Source organism: Falco biarmicus, chromosome 9, assembly GCF_023638135.1.
Source record: "Falco biarmicus isolate bFalBia1 chromosome 9, bFalBia1.pri, whole genome shotgun sequence".
NCBI classification, from domain to species: Eukaryota; Metazoa; Chordata; class Aves; order Falconiformes; family Falconidae; genus Falco; species Falco biarmicus.
Window position 1 is genome coordinate 16,912,926 of NC_079296.1, and position 15,776 is coordinate 16,928,701.

Consider the following 15,776-nt stretch of genomic DNA (forward strand, 5'->3'; position numbering starts at 1 on the left):
TGCCACCGAAATTTTCTTTGGGGGTGGGGGTGTGTGTGGGGTTAATAGGGACGGGCGGAGGTGGGTTAACACGGCTTCTGCAAACAAAGGCTGCGCTTTACCTATACATGGTAAGCAGAAGCAGGGGAGCACCCCCCGTCCCCGCCGCCGCCGCGGGCTGGGCTGCGAGCCCCCAGCTGCCGGGGCAGCCGGGATTCCCCCCGCCCGCTCGCTGCGGGGCACGGGGGGCGGCAGGCAAAGACCCCCGGGCAGAGCCGGGTGAAGGCCCCCCCGTTCCATAAACATTAAAATAAATAAACAGGGAGAAGAGAAAGGAAAGAGCCCCCCGCCACGGCTGCACCCCCAACCCCGCCGCGCCGAGCCCTACCCGGGAGATGGTGAGGGGCTGCTCGAAGTCCCGGCCCCCCACCAGGCGGAAGCCCCAGGGCCCGGGGCCCGGCAGCACGATGCGGTGCGTCCCCATGTGCGCGCCTGCACCTCACCGGCCGCCCGGCAGCCCCGCCGGCAGCCCCGCCCCCGCCCCGCCCCGCCCCGCTTTAAGGTGACTCCCCCGGGGAGGGCTGCGGTGTCGGGTGGCTGCTGCAGGGGGATGGGGGCGGTGGGGGTTCAGATCTCAGCGTGTCTCACACCCTGGCTCACCCCTTGGACCCTGAGCAGAGAGCAGGGCTGCTGCAGGGCCAGCCGTTGCAGGGGGGGCACCCCGGGGTGGCATCTCCCGGGCAAACAGGGCTCGGCTCGCTCCCACCTGGCACGATGTTAACTCTGAAACCTAATGAGGGCAATGGAAATGGGCAGCGCTGGGCACAGGGGCCCAGCTGGGAGCTGATGAGGGAGGGCAGAGCCTGCCTTCCTGCTAATTTAGCCAGGTGCATCACTGCCTGGAGCAGGGTTTTATCCTTAGCCCCTCAGGGGTAGTACCACCAAGGGAAGAAGGAATTCTTCTACATGTCACTGCGATTTGGGAAAAATAATTGTTCCAGTTGCACGTTAAGCCCCCACCAATCGGAGGATGGGAGGCGGGAGAGGTTGGTTGCAGCAGAGGTGCTGGCATTTACCCCCCGGAGCGTGAGTTGCTGCTTGTTTAGTGAACGAACGCAGGAGCCACAGCGCAAGGCTGCTGCTGCAGCCGGATTCAGCCACAGCCGGGGCAGGGGGCCAATGGCAGGCGGGGGCGAGCTGGGTGGCCCAGGTGCTGGCCCTACAAGAAAGGGCCAGGAATGACCCAGTGGCAAGGCGCACCCTTGCCTTGCAATCCCCTTTCTTTCCTTCCTCCCTTTCCCTGCATTAACTTGTTATTCCCTCCCGGGGTCCGGGCACCTCTGTCAGAGAGCAAGAGCTCTCCCACCACACTGCTGTGTGTCTGGCAGTACAAGAAGCGATGCCAAGCTGGAGGGCTGTGACACACGGCTGCGTCCTTGTTCCTTCTCCCCTCACATGGCTTCTGCAGCCACAAGAACCTCTAGCTTGTTCCTTATGTTATACAGGTTATCCACACATCTGTCTACGGATAGCCGTACATACTGTGGATATACGTAGTATATCCAACACAGTGTATTAGGACAGAGTGACATCAGTAAATACCAAGGTTCAGGGGCTGCAGGGGAGTCTCTCCCCGCTCCCTGGCCAGGGCACTGTAAGAAAGGGCAGCTGAGCAGTGGTCAGGCTGCCCTTCTGCTTCTATACGAGGTCACCCATGAAACAGCAATCTGGCTCACACCTGCGTGATTTCTAAGGGCCTGCAAGACAGCTTGAGGCTTTCGCTGTCCTCTTTGTTTGGGTTTCAGATCGGCTTGTTTATAGTGTGACTTCCTAAAATCATCGAATGCAGCCACACGGTACACGCCTGCCTCGCAGGCCAGTCCCACCGCCACCAAATGCGGGTCCGTGGCCTGGCTGTGGCTTGGCCCCAGGCGGAGGGTCCCGAGGCAGGTACTGCTCTTTGCAGGAGCGCAGCGCCGCGGGGGGGGGGGGGGGCACAGCCCCGGGGGGCACAGAGTGCAGCACCAGAGGTGCAGGGGGTGCTGTTGTGGTCCTCGCACATCACCCAGCCAGTCCCAGGCAGCCAGCCCCGGCTGCTTCACTCTGCCCCTGCGGGGAATGCTCCCCCGCAAAAGGCACCCCCAGACCCCGGCTGGCTCCCCTGCTGCGGGCTGGGGGACACGACGCATCCACTGCAGCAGGGCACGGACCCCTGGATTAGTGCCGCAGCCGCACCTGCCCGGCCAGGCTGCAGCCACCACAGAGGTCAGCGTCTCATGGCTTTCGACGTGAGCAAGGGTTGAAAATGCCCATGTAAACCCAACAGCAGCTACCATCCCATCCCACAGAGCCTGTGGGTCTCTCGTCCTACTTAACCTGTGTGGTCTTCTCATCTGGAGGGAATCACAAAGACCCTTTGCAAAACGGTCGACCCGCTGTGCTCCTGAGCTCCCTGCTCTGTGCACATACCGCGGCGGCTGCACCCCAACCCCGCGTTACACCACGATCTGGCAGTGACCCGGCTCCTTCCCTGCTGTCACGGGAAAGTCACGGCTGATGGCTCAGGAGGGAGGGCCCGTGGGCTCGGGCCGCAAGCCCACAGCAGGCGCCTACCACTTGGCGTGGATGCAGCCGAAGACTGCCACAGACAGGCACTGGCACAAAGGGGCATCGCTACAGGAAGGGCAGGAATAGACTTTTATTTAATAATTTGTACAAGGAACACAACAGTAGTTCAATAATTCCATTTATTAATTGTCAAATAGTAATCCACTGCAATAAACAAAAAAATCAACACAAAAATAAGTTGCGGTTTGAATGTGTGTGTGTGTGTGTGTCTATCTCTGTGTGTGTGTGTAACTTAAGATGGCAAGAGCAAGAACAAAAAATAAACCTTTAAATGAGTATGTTATATACAGTCAGTATCGTGTTACTTTGCTGGATAGATTAATTTGGTGTTATCCAACAGGCCTAAATATTGCTGCAAATAACTGGAGGGCAAACCCAAAGCAGGAAAAACAAACCCATAAATAAGATGCAGGGTTAAAGGTATCTCCTGCAGAAAAGAAACGGTGCTTTGTGTCCTATCTTTAACCCTTTTATAATGGATATTTTGTGCTAAAACTCTTTATGTGAACATACATGGAATTCCATCATTTAAATAAAAGTGGAAAAAAATCCCAACCTTTCGCAACTGCCTTCTTTTTTTCCTCCCTTCACTCAATGTGTTTAAATTATTCTTCTATACAAGGTAAGTACATTGTCTGTACAAAGTTAAATATACATATTTACAGTCAAACTTCTGAGACGCTGAGTCTTCTCTTCCGCTGACCTAGGTGGAAGACAAGCCTACATGATTTCAAACCCAGGAGCATGGCTCGTTTATCAAAACATTGCAAGTCGTGCTAACAGTTAGTTGTAGTTACTCTTAATAAATCTGTATAAAAGCATCAGCATAAAAATAGGCATTTTATATTATGAAATACGGCTTATGACAAAATAGCAATCTAACCCTTTGCTATTTGTATGGTAACTGTAGGAAGCAGAGACTGATAGAACCAGTTTTGTTTATGCTTTTTCTTAATAACAAAATGTCTATCAAAAGAGTATTCATAGTGGATTTACAGGCAAGCGTACAGCCAAGCCGTGGTTTTTTTTCTCAAGGAAATACGAATCCCTGTAACTGGTAATCAGCAGCTGGGAACAGCTTTCCAAATCGATGAGACTTTTTTTGTATGACTAAGAGGCAGCCAAAATGCACGTATTTATTCGAGACCTACCATTGACACTGTAACCAAAAAGAAAAAAAAAAAAGCGGCACCCTCAGTGGCACGTTGCTCAGATTTTCGGAGCCTCTAAGATTTAATGCCAGGAAAGAAGCAAAGTCTTCATCCCAAAGAGTATGAATGCTTTGAGAAGCGAGTGATCCTTTAGGGCCAGCAACAGGGCAGGAGGAGCAGAGAAAGCAAACAGCCGTAGGACTCACAGCCAGGATTTGCTGTCACGGATGTTCTGTTTATTGGTTCTATTCTTTGTGCAGATAAATGTCAAAGCCAGGCTGATTTCTCTTTAAAAAAACAGGACTCTGTTCGTTTTGATGCACACAATACACTCACACACACACACCCTGCACAAAAGCAACCCCCCTGCAGAGACAGGTAATACGCTGGTCAAGGGTTTGGGGTTTTTGCACATTCACCGCGACGTTATGACTGACCTCCCTGGATTAAACCACCAGCCCCAAACACCTTCTCCACCTAGAGCTCTGCAGTCCGACCGTATCAGCTGCCCTCCGCCTCTGCCGGGCCTCAAGGTGCGTGCCAGGGAGGAAGGTTCTGGGTGAAAGTGGAAGGCAGAGCGAAGCGAGTCTCCAGCGAGGCAGAACCCAGGCGGAAAGCCTGGCCCCCTGACCCGTGCCATGGAAGGGAGCAGCCACCGACTGCCCCCAGGAACTACCCTATCGCCACACACAAACAAAACCTATACCGTGTGCTTCCCTGAAGCCTTCTCGGAGGTAAGTACTCCATACAAACTCAGATTATCACCAGAACTCTTGCTGGGGAGGGGAGAGGAATACACGAAGGCAGCGCTGTAAACTAGGAACTGTCTCTTCTTCAGCAAACAAATCGCACACTGCGTCTGTGGCAGCAGGGCTACACGGTCAACTCCGTACTGTACCACATAACCACATCCTTCTAACACATCTCGTCTCCTGTCGATTACATTCAGAAATTGTCTGTTTCTTCACTGTTTAAAAACACCATCCGGAAAACAAGCCCACCCCTGTCACAGTGGGATTGCTGCTGTTTTACAGGTACAGAAGCTTCACGTAGTTGCCTGGGAAGGTGCCAAATTGTCTTGTTCTCCTGGACGTACCTGTCACAAAATAAAACACAAGAAAGCCAGAGTAAGATGGAGCCACGCAGGGAGGGCTTGGGGGTTTGAAAAGGTAGAGGTAGTAGCCTCTTGTGCCTGCAGGCACTGCTTCTGAAAGTACACAGGAGTCCTGGTCAAAGAGCCTTTTGGTGCAGACAAGATCCCAGCTCACTCCACCACTAATCATCTCTGGTCTTCCCTTTTAACAATTAATAAGGTGCTGGTGAAAGCTCCTGGGCCTGTAGGCGAGGAGCCAAACACCTATCAGTGTAAATGAGCTAATCTCCCTCAAGAAGAGATAACAAGCCTGAATCTGCAGTGTTGAGATGGAGAACACTGTCCAGACTTGCATCCTTTGAAGGTAAAGGGCTAGATTTTGCTAAACATACAGCTACAGATGAAGCTGGATTTTCAGGGGTGGCAAGTCCTATCCACACGCTGTCCCCTTCATCCCCCTACTTGCCGCTTTCCATAAGTCGCCTTGGCTACCTCAGCTTTGGAAAAGCTACAGAAATCCAGTTTGCCTTGGTTGCCCCGTTGTTGTGTCATCAGGGTGAACAAGAAGGATCAGGAGGAAGAGGGGAATGGGGAGATTAAGAAAAAAGGAAAAGCTAGAGACCTAGCAAGGAAAACAAAACTCCACCACCCTGCACCCTAATTTTAATGCTCTTGGTGGGAACAGATGAGAAACTGTGAAAAACATGGAGTTGATTTTTTTCATGTTTTGATGCCACAAATGGAAGTAACTTACAGAATTTCTGCAAAATGGCTCATCTGCATATCAAAAAGTTCTGCTGACAGACAAGCGTCACACTCACCCACAAACCAGCCATCGTCACATTTCTCCATGACATCAACAATGTCACCGTCCCTCAGTTCCAGCTCATCATCATTCTGAGGAGTGTAGCTGTAGAGGGCTTGGTAGCTAACTCTAAAACCAGAAAGATACTGCACATTAGCCACTGGATTTCCCTGACAACCCTTCAGAAGGAGACATCTCCCATCCCCTTTCTAATTCCTATTATGTTTTGCTCAGTGCAGTCTGGACCTGTGCTTTGCATTCGAGAGGTGGAGGCCAACTGCATTAAATTGGCTGTGGTCACAAGGCCACGGCGGTAAAAGGTGTCACACCTGCACTGCGTGGGATATGCGGAGAGCTTCTGTGTCCTTTTTGCCACTTGGCATTGCTGGGTTAACGGTTGGACTTGATGATCTTAAAGATCTTTTCCAACCTAAAGGATTCTGTGTGGTTGTCTCCATAGACTGTAACCACCAGAGTCTTCCTAACGCGTAGCACCTACAGAGCATACGAGTGCAGGCACCCCATGGAGTGCAAGCCAAAACCTGGATACGTTCCTTCTTGGGCTAAATGAGGCACGCGTTCCCTTGCCCAGGCACATCAGGTGTTCCCTTGCCCAGGCACATCAGCAGGGCACCGGTGACCAAACGGCAGAGCAAAGGATTTGGAAAAAGATAACTGCCTACCCTACTGCACTGAGGTTGCTGGATAAACCACGGCTGAGGAGGTACAGTGCAAGCAAAGTCTAAGGTTGAATCCTGCCCTGAGATACCACCTGCATCAGAGGCACTCTGTATTTATCAGAAAGGAACCTAATGGAGTGGGAACAATCTCTGGGCAAATCTGGGGAGGCTAGGATCCCCTGCCTGCAGGGAGTGAAAACAGAGCTGGTGTGAGACTCTCCCTGCCACGTAAAGGGGCAGGCAAAAGCAAAGGCTCCTTTCAGGAGCCAACTGCCAAGGACCTTCAGTCCCCAGCACGCAGTGCAGGCTACTGTTCTCAAAACCAGCAGTGAAGGGCCTCACTAAGCTTAAATGGCAGCTCCAGGTCTAAACCCACCGAAGAATCTCAGCTTTGAGAACCTCAGCCTTGGCCTCTGCGATGGCTCAGCCAGCAGTGCCCCTTTGCGCTGGCCCACGGTGCACGGCTGCCACGCTGGTGGCACTGCTCGCTGCACCCTGAGGAGCTGACATCGGGGTGAGCACACCGACCCGCTCTATCACACGAGCCAGGTGTAGCCAGTGGGTATTGATTTGTCTCCAGCTTCAAGACACAAAGACACTGAGGGAGTCTCCATGCCCAGCATGAATCAAGTACCCAAAGGAGACCCAGCCCCAGATGGTGAGGTCATTGTCTCAGGTGCAGACACAAAGGTCCCAGTTTTAAACGACTCGTTACCATGACATGCGGCTATTTTTGTTCTCTAAAGGAAAGCCAACACTCTCCCATAATTCTAATTTAACTGCTGAAACACTGAAGCTTTCACACCTCCCCATCTGCACCACCGGTCAGAGGCAAGGCCCCTGGCAGAGATGGGAGCCAAAAGGACTTACATGTCTCGTGGCGTTTGACTTCTGTCAGGGCTGGTTCCTTGCTGCTGTGCTTGAGGTTGCTGAGAAATGATGAGAGATGGTTTATGGTCATTAGGGGTCACCTTGTGGCGAGAGTCAAGAGGCTGAGAAATAGTACTGCAGTAATGAACAGATTTTTCTGCAATGTTTATGATCTCATTGCAAACAGCTTCCTGCGTGGTAGGCAGCATTGACATCCAAGAACACCCAAAGGACAGTCAACAGGGGGGAGGGAGGGGAAAATATAGACAAGAAGAGATGGGACATTCCAGATGCAGCACATAAGTCCGGTGCGGGAAAAAAAAATAAAATTATAAAAAAAAAAAAAAAAAAAAAAAAGAGTTGTAGATCCAGGTAAATATCCAGGTAGTGGAGTGCAGAAGGGATCCAGGTGTAAGCATGGAAAAACAGGCAAGATACAGAAGAATTTGGCATTTAGTTTGAAGATTTGTAACAAATACATATACATATATTTTTAAAAGCAGCAGCGTAAGAGGTTGCAATTAGTTATGCAGTGGCACCATTACAAATGCTATGAAGTCAGTTCAAGAATGCAAGGCAGGCCGCTCCATTCATGCATTTTGCTTCATTTAACTTATACCCAGGGACCGGCAGCACAATTAGCCCAACTTCTCATTGGCTACGACAGTTTTTCTAATTGCTTAATCCCCTTTTCTCTGTTGCAAACAAGACACTGTATGCAAATAGATAAACATGTACCTATTTTGCAGCTAAAAATAGTGCTGGCATTTTATCTTTATTGAGGAGTTACTGTCTGGGTGAAGAGAGTCTAGGACTACACATCTGATTTAAACAGTGGCCTTACCACATAGCTCTTTTCAGACTCTGTGAGATCTGGTCCAGCTCTCAATGAATGGTGGGAAGGCTGTGTGATCACCAAGCAAATGATAAGGAAGACATTTTAGCAGATGTTACAGTGGTCAGAATTTAAAAAATGTAAATGGAGTGCAGACAACAAGAGAAAATGAACAACTCATCCCCTCCCCACCCCAACACCACACTTCTTGGACAACAAGGTCTTTCATTTACACGAGAGACATTCAGGCTACGGTAACGCGACGGCTGCGGCACACAGAATGCTGCCCAGAGAAAGGCAACAGTGAAACAGAAGCTCAGAGCAGGGAACCGGAGTGCAAGGTTGCAGACACCGCTACAACCAGAAATGGGACATAGTGTCATACTGCATTCCTGTGGGGGGAAAAAACAAGAACAGAAGCACACACTTGAGAGCATCAGACTTGAACGGCCAAAAGCATGTTGAGAGGAATCTGCTGCTGTTTTTAGAAAGGTCCGCAATGACTTTGACACACGACAGAACTCGCTCGCTTCTTACAGAAGCCCAGCTCAGGTTCTCCGAAGGCACAACGCCACGTAGCCCCATCAAACTCACTTTACCCTGTACTGAGCAAGGATCCGAGCTGCTCTTTCATTCCCACAATGAGGCAGAGCTTTGGGTCAGGCTGGAAAGCCCAGCTCCAGACACCCCCACTCCCTGGGAAGCTCCTGGTCTCTGCCCTGCCTCCCTGCCCTGTCACGGCTTTCCGCTGGGACACGTGTGTCCCCAGCACAGTAGGGAAAATCCAGGTCTTTGGGGTTGGAGGTTTTATGGGGAAGGGGAAGGTCACTGTGAAAGTCACACAGGTATCCAGAGCCTGGTTCTGCATCATTCTGGCATATTCAAACACCTACCAAAAGCGAGGTGTTTTGTCTGTTATTTGGCATTTATTCAAACTTATTTTTATTTAATAATAAATATTACTTATATTTATTTGTCTGAGCAAACAGGACGGCTGAACGCGTGCAGGGTTGTTTGTACCACCTGCAGGGCCGCCTGCAAAGCGGATCGGGCAAGGCACAGGGCATGCCATCCTCTGGGATCATTCTGCACAATTTTCAACCCAAATCCCAAAGGCCTCCATTTTTTGCTTTCCCTCCTTCTCTTTATTCACTCCAACCGTGCCCTTCAGTAGAGGGTTTGCTTTCTCATGGCATCCTGAGACAGAGCAGGAGCAGAGGACAAAGGGGTTTGTGACACCTTCAGCCCAAGCATGCTCCAAGAGCTTGGAGAAGCGCAGGGTGATGAGCTCATCTCTAATTCCCATTCTCAAAGCTCCTCTGAACCACATCTTGGAGCTCTGGAGCTGTGCCCATCATTGTATTAAAGCAAACTGTCTTATTTCTTGAGGACTGTGACCAGGCCAACCCAACCCCACCGCAACTTCTTTGTAGGCAGCTGTACTGCCTGGGGCTGGAGTCTGGGGTCACTGCCCTTAAGAAACAAGGCTCTGTTACCATGTATATTTCTATAGAGAGAAAATAAAGTGTAAGTTGGATGGGCTAATTGCAGTGGAATTCACATTCAAAGCATTTACTGTGAAGCCTGAAACCATCACAGGATTTCTGGAAGTCATTCCTGCCTGTCTATCACCAGCCCTGAAAGGAAAATGGAATAATTAGAAATTTAAAATTAATATTGTGTAGACCAGCTGGATATAGCACATCAAATCTGATGAGATTGGAGCTAACTCAGGTGGTCAGTTAGGTGGGAAAACCAATTTTCAGGCTGAAGCGAGAGGCAGCTGTAAGAGTGATATTTTTTTTTAAATTCAAGAAAGTACTTCTCTGCTCCATGCTAATAAACTGACTGCTGGAATTGCTCCATGAACAACTGTGTGGTCCATTTCTCATTGATGACTTGTCACCTCCTTGATGACTTTTCCTCTGAAAAGCATTAATCACTATGAATTAAGCTACTTATTTGAAAGCTAAAAAAATTGACACTACCTCTGAATGCTCTGTGGTGCAGTGTGACACCAGGAGGTGCAGCCTGCCAGCACCCCCTTTCCTGGTGGGGGGACTTCCACGAGGTAGCCGGGCAGGGGCCAAGCAGCCCCCAGTTCCCAACAAGACACGAAACTCAGTGGATCCCCTCTGGACTCTGCTCCAGAGATCCAGGCAGCTCCTACCAAAGCAGTGGGTGTCTGCACCAACCCCCAGGGCTACAGCAGAGCCGCACAGTGCAGTGACAAAGCACCCCAAAGCCAGCAGCAATGCAGCATTACCTGAACAGGATGAACACTGACCAGATCAGATCCTATAATTCTAGGCTGTAAATGTACCACCCCACTGCTTCAAACAAGTGACCTCGATGGCATGGCCCAGATGGCTTTTTTTTTTAATAAAAACCCCCACCAACCAGCCAATATTATGCTCGCAGGGAGAGAAGAGAATAAAGGATGACAAAAAAAGAAGGTGTTACAGGTACAAATGCCCTTTAAACATGAGTGCAGAAAGCCCGTGTCCTACCTACAGTGGTGGCTCCATGTGCCCAAGGCAGCTGAGGAATCAGCAGGTGTGGGGCACAGCTCCAAAGCATAAACCACAGAGGTTCCCTCAAAACACTGAGCCAGCTCTACTGCTGCTGGAGGTCAACTGAGGGCCCTACAAGTGACCAAGTATTCCCAATCCATCAGGACAACTCCGACCCTCTCAGTCACACCACGTGCTTTGTTAAGACTAAGTGAATAGGCTTAAGCAGGTGCTGAAGTGTCTATGTCTATGTCATGTTTACAGACTGTATAAATTCTATTGCTGGCATATATATGGATATATACACACACTCACATATATGAATATGTGGTACACTCAGCCTGAAGCACAGCTGGCCACTTTTTACACCTCATATAGTGTTTGAGGATGGACCTAAAGAGCACCACAAGTTTGCAAGAACACCAGAAAAAGGTTATACATTAAGAGCTCAGAAAAACCTTGAGGCAGGTTTTAACTGTTGGGAAGAAAGATGTTGGGGCTACTCAGCAGTGCCCTCCCTGCTCCTAGTGAAGTCAAGCATCGTCTGCGTGTCTATCCACTGCAGCATGTTTACATGTTGTCTTCCACCCCTTTCTGGTGGGAGTCAGAGGACCACACAGGCAAAGAGAAAGCGAAGCAGAACAAACAGACAGACAAAACAAGACAGACAAATCGGTACACCCCTCGGAGAAGGGCACACATCCCACACGTGAATGGAGAATCATGAGCAGGGAGGACACCCCAGCCCAGCCAGGAGGAAAAAGGGAAACAGTGGCACACAGCAAGCCCCGGCCCTGGTGAAAGCGAGGGGAAAGCTGGCCAAGGAGCTCTCATGAAGGATGCGGAAAAGGCTGCGGTGTGCAGCAGCCTGGCCTCATGGCTGTTAAAGTCTGCGGACAGACTCCCTGGCCCCCGGGTCAGAAGGTGCAGGCTGTGTCTGCAGCAGAAAACGCATCTGCCCGGGGCGCAGGTACCACCGCCTGATGCTGGCCGGGCAGCTCCAGTCCGGGCGATAAATGCACTGGGCACAAACGCTGCCCAGCTGAACCTGTGCAGCGGCAGCAGCAGCCCGTGGGAAGGACAGAGGCTGACCTGGGCAGAGGTGCTAAGCAAGGAGCATGGTACGTGGGCACTGCTGGCCTGTGCTGGGGAGCTTGGGGTCCGAGCATCCTCCTCGCACACCCTCCTCTCTGCTCCACACCACCACAAAGGGGTGAAATCACTCCCCGCTCCGCCCGAGGGGTTTTGTACAAGCGCCAAGGAGCAGCCAGCCCCCCACCAACACCCCTCACGCTGCCGGGCAACACAGGGACCTTCAGATGACACAGGGACCCTCGCCCAGCCGCTCCTGCCCTCCCCCCTCACAGCCGCAGTCCAGCCCCAGGCCGAAGCTGCTGCACCGCGGGCACCCTCGCCAGCACCACCACCGGCTGTCACGCTGCGCCAACAGGACCCCAGCGTAAAATGGGAAGTAAACTAGAAAATTTCCGAGGGTCCCCTGAAATAAATTAATTTGGTAGATTATGCTACTGCTTAAGATCGTGTTTTACCAGAATATTGGAATTATCTGTAAGGTGTACTTAAAATATCTTTCACATGCTGTGGGGTCATTTTTTAAAAAAAAAAAAGTTTGGAGTGCGAAACTAAACAAAAAGGAATAACTTCAGAATAGCTAAAAGAGCCACTGCACTCTATATTATTGCCTAATGGAACAGGCAGGAACACGGTCCTTATACCAGCCCTGCACCAAAAAGGTCTTAAACCTGCCAAAAACCCTGGGTCAGAATTTCATAACTGGGGAGGGTCTCTAATGCGAGAAAGAAAACTAAAATCCCAAATGGTAAAATACCTCCAACAGGGGATGGCCAGTAAAGGAAACAAACCCCAAATGTAATGTCCCATTTCCACATCTACTAAGTGCTCTTCTCATTTGATTAAAATCAATGGAAAGAGGACAGATTTCTGAAAAGGCCTCCAGGGCATTACCTGAAGCCATCAGCCTCTGCATGGGTCATGCAGCTAAGAAGAAGTCATTTGCACATGTCATTTGCACATACAAATACCGCTCCTGCTCCCTGAACAACTGTAGAGCCAGAGCTGGAAAGGAGGCCAAGACTACTGACAATGTCACCGAGTTTTAACTTGACACTGACAATGCTCTGATTGTCAAGGCATGTAAAATATAAATTTTGGCTTGACTTCGATGCCAAAGAAAGGCTGCAGGGTCCTGTTACAACCAGGTGCAACACCCAAAATAGAACTGTGTTGTAGGCAGCACTCAGGAAAACCACCTTCCCCCAGATGCGGCTCCTGTGCTGCTGGATTGCATACACCCAGTGCGAGCACAGCCGGACCAGGCAGCTCAGAGGTCAAGAGAAAGGGCAACACAGAAAACTGCGATGGATTTTTACCATGGAGGGTATGTATCCTGCTGGCCTCAGCTATTGAGACTGAAAGGGAAGCAGGAGGTGACTGTTCAGTAAAAAGCTGTGCAATCTCACGATCGGAGGGAAAGGGGGTAAGTAAAGGTAACAGGCAAAATTCAGGGTTAAAACTATCTGGCTGTCAGAAACTGATGATGAAAATATTACCGTTGGCAACTACTGCCCACACTGGCCCTGCAGGAGCACCTGCCCGGTTCACTGATCAAGCCCAAGGTGGCTTCCCCAATGCCCATCGCTTCGAACTTGGTCCCGCTGCTGTGAGCTTTCCGTTTCAGACATTGCCATCTTGTGGAAGGTTCTGGAGTACGGACAGGACGCTAGCAGCTGCCAGCACCCCGGCTCCGGACCCCAGCCATCCCAGCCGCATGCTGTGGGACTGAGCTGGTTCTGCTGCACAGACCCCGCTGCATCTCCCTCTAGAGACGTCTGCGTCTCTGAGCATCAGAGCTGGGACCCCCTGAACCCTGCCTGGGAAGGCTGGAGCAGGTCCCTGATGTTGTGGCTACCAAGCTGCGTGTGCCTTACCCCCAGCTCTGAGACACTCAAACCCTGAACCCAGATCTCAGGTGGTTAAACAAAACCTGAAGCGAAGCACCTCGCCCTGCATCGCTCGGACACTGCCTAACAGTGCAGCTGAGCTGGAGGAACCCAAGGTCAGAACTGAGTCAGTCCTGGGTTAATCCTTTGGAGGGACAGAAAATCAGATCCTTAGCTGGTACAAACTGGCAGAAACCTGGGCTTGAGCTGCGTGGATTTGTACCAGCTGAAGGTTTTGCCCATACCTGCCCTTCTGCACAGCCTGGAAATAATTTGAAATTATTGTTTTAAAAAGAAATAAAAATTCTGCATTAAACGACAGGAGAAATACCTCACCTGTGGAATCAATGAATGGCTAAACAAGCATATGACAAAACAATGGCAAGGCATGGATACAACTCTACGTAATGGAAAAGCAATCAGCAAAGATGATTACCTGTGGCTTACTGACTCTGCGTGTAAGTCTGGGAGGTGGCTGTGTTGTGACAGTAGAGGAAGAGAGGGCAGAGGAAGAGAGAGGAGCAGATGAAGAGAATGCTTTTGAGTCTGCAGTCTTTTGAAGAAAAGAAAAGTTGGTCAGCTTGGCACACACCCTCTTATCACAACCGCTGCTAGTGATAAGAGCATCTACTACCCAGTAAATTCGATGCACACACAGCAAACGTAACTCCATGCAAGGGCAAGTGCAGTTTCCAGTTGTCTGAGCTGACCACCTCATTCTGTTAAACATGCATGCTACTAAAAATGTATCCAGATAGTAAACATCACAGTCTTTATACAGCTTTCAGTACACTTCTGGTTATGATTCAAGCAGAAATCAAACAATTTTTCATAAGATTTCCCAGTGTGAAATGTATCATCTTTGAACCCTCAGTTCCTCATCACTTAATGCTGGCTAGATGGGGGGTATGGCATGGAGGCTATCGCAGTGCACCCAAGGTAGTATTTATAATGCTCTAATTTTGAGCTCTCTTAACTTCCACTCTTACACGGGGCAGCATGGGGGTACCACCGTATTTGGGCCCGCTGTAGCCCACAATGGACCCCCAAGTCAACTGAGAGCTGCAAAGTAAGGCAGATCTCCTATGTCAAGACTGAGGGTGGAAGATATGGGGCAGAATCTACGAGAGGGTTCCCCCATGTTCCCTCTCACTGTAACATATAGCTACATAGAACTAAAAACTCCCGGGGAAAAGTTACCACTAGGTCTAGCTCTCATGTGTGGCTAGACCCTCTCACACAACTTTGGAAATGCAAAGGTAATAAATTCCACTCAAGGCACAGATAACAATCAAGCCTCCCTGACCTAGTCACGCACGTCCCAGACGAAGGTTCACTAAATCGCAGGCTCCAGGATCCAGAGGGGACAGCTTTTGTGACTCTAGGAGCCAGGATAGTGTTTACAAGGCTTTTCAGTCCTTGGCTTTAAAAGGAACAAATAGATCCTATAACCAAAGAGGATCCACTGCACACTGGAAAATCCCTGAATAGCAAGGAATCTCCTGTATTCCACACAGTGAGGTATATGGGCACGTGAGACTTTCATCTGACACAGCTGGTAACGGCTGCTCTCTGGGACAGTCACCTCGTTAGATGTGACCAACTGAGTCAGTCCTGTGTTGTTACCTATTCTGAAATAATTTTCACTACCCTGCTCCTGAAGCGCCTTCTAAAACCTTTTGATCTGCTACACAGTGAATGCCACTGGTGACCCCTGGAAGAAGGGCTTAAGATCGTCCAAATGATGCATGGCAGCCACTGGCTCCGCCTGGCTGACCGAGCAGCACAAACCTCAACACACCCGTGAAAATCAGCAATGCAGAGCAGCACACACACATGCAGAAGTACCTTCTTTTCCCCGCTTTGAAACTTTCCCAGATCACCTTTCCTCACTCCTCTTTTCTCTGTTTTACCTCCCTGCACAATAGCCATTAGCTCCTGACACAACTGGTTGTCCTCAGAGGAACCCACAGGTCTCTTTTCTGGGCTGACACGCATGTCTAGTTGGGATGGTTTCAGGCAGCGCTCGACAGAGATGCTGGGAAGAGCACGAGCACCCTGCTGGGGGTGGCTGCTGCCCTCTCTAGTCTTTTGGAGCCAGGCTTGGCTGCCAGAGGTGCCATGCTGCTCCGCGAGGATGCTGTCGGGGCTCTCCACTGCCCAGCGAGGGGAGTTAGAGTGGCTCGCGGTGGGAGAAGGGGAGCCAGCAAACTTCTCTTCACTTTGCGGAGTGGCCTGATA

The 15,776-nt window shown here is 50.4% G+C and overlaps 2 protein-coding genes across 15 annotated transcripts in view; both read right to left on the bottom strand.

Annotated features, from left to right (window-relative positions):
- PDLIM1 (PDZ and LIM domain 1) overlaps nucleotides 1–510 on the bottom strand; it is a 42,527-nt gene extending 42,017 nt beyond the window's left edge. Inside the window, exon 1 of the mRNA XM_056350753.1 lies at nucleotides 368–510. Coding sequence (XP_056206728.1) covers nucleotides 368–463 — 96 coding nt within the window. The 5' untranslated portion in view covers nucleotides 464–510. The remainder of the gene's footprint in view (nucleotides 1–367) is intronic.
- A 2,152-nt stretch (nucleotides 511–2,662) lies between these two features.
- Nucleotides 2,663–15,776, bottom strand: part of SORBS1 (sorbin and SH3 domain containing 1) — a 179,845-nt gene continuing 166,731 nt past the window's right edge. For 11 of the 14 annotated variants that reach the window (XM_056350927.1, XM_056350931.1, XM_056350928.1 and 8 more), the window contains 4 exons: nucleotides 8,051–8,110; nucleotides 7,207–7,265; nucleotides 5,673–5,785; nucleotides 2,663–4,854 (listed from right to left, as the gene is read on the bottom strand). In XM_056350927.1, the coding sequence (XP_056206902.1) occupies nucleotides 4,787–4,854; nucleotides 5,673–5,785; nucleotides 7,207–7,265; nucleotides 8,051–8,110 (300 nt within the window). In that variant the 3' untranslated portion in view covers nucleotides 2,663–4,786. The remainder of the gene's footprint in view (nucleotides 4,855–5,672; nucleotides 5,786–7,206; nucleotides 7,266–8,050; nucleotides 8,111–15,776) is intronic. The other 3 variants (XM_056350937.1, XM_056350938.1, XM_056350936.1) reach the window with 1 other exon arrangement.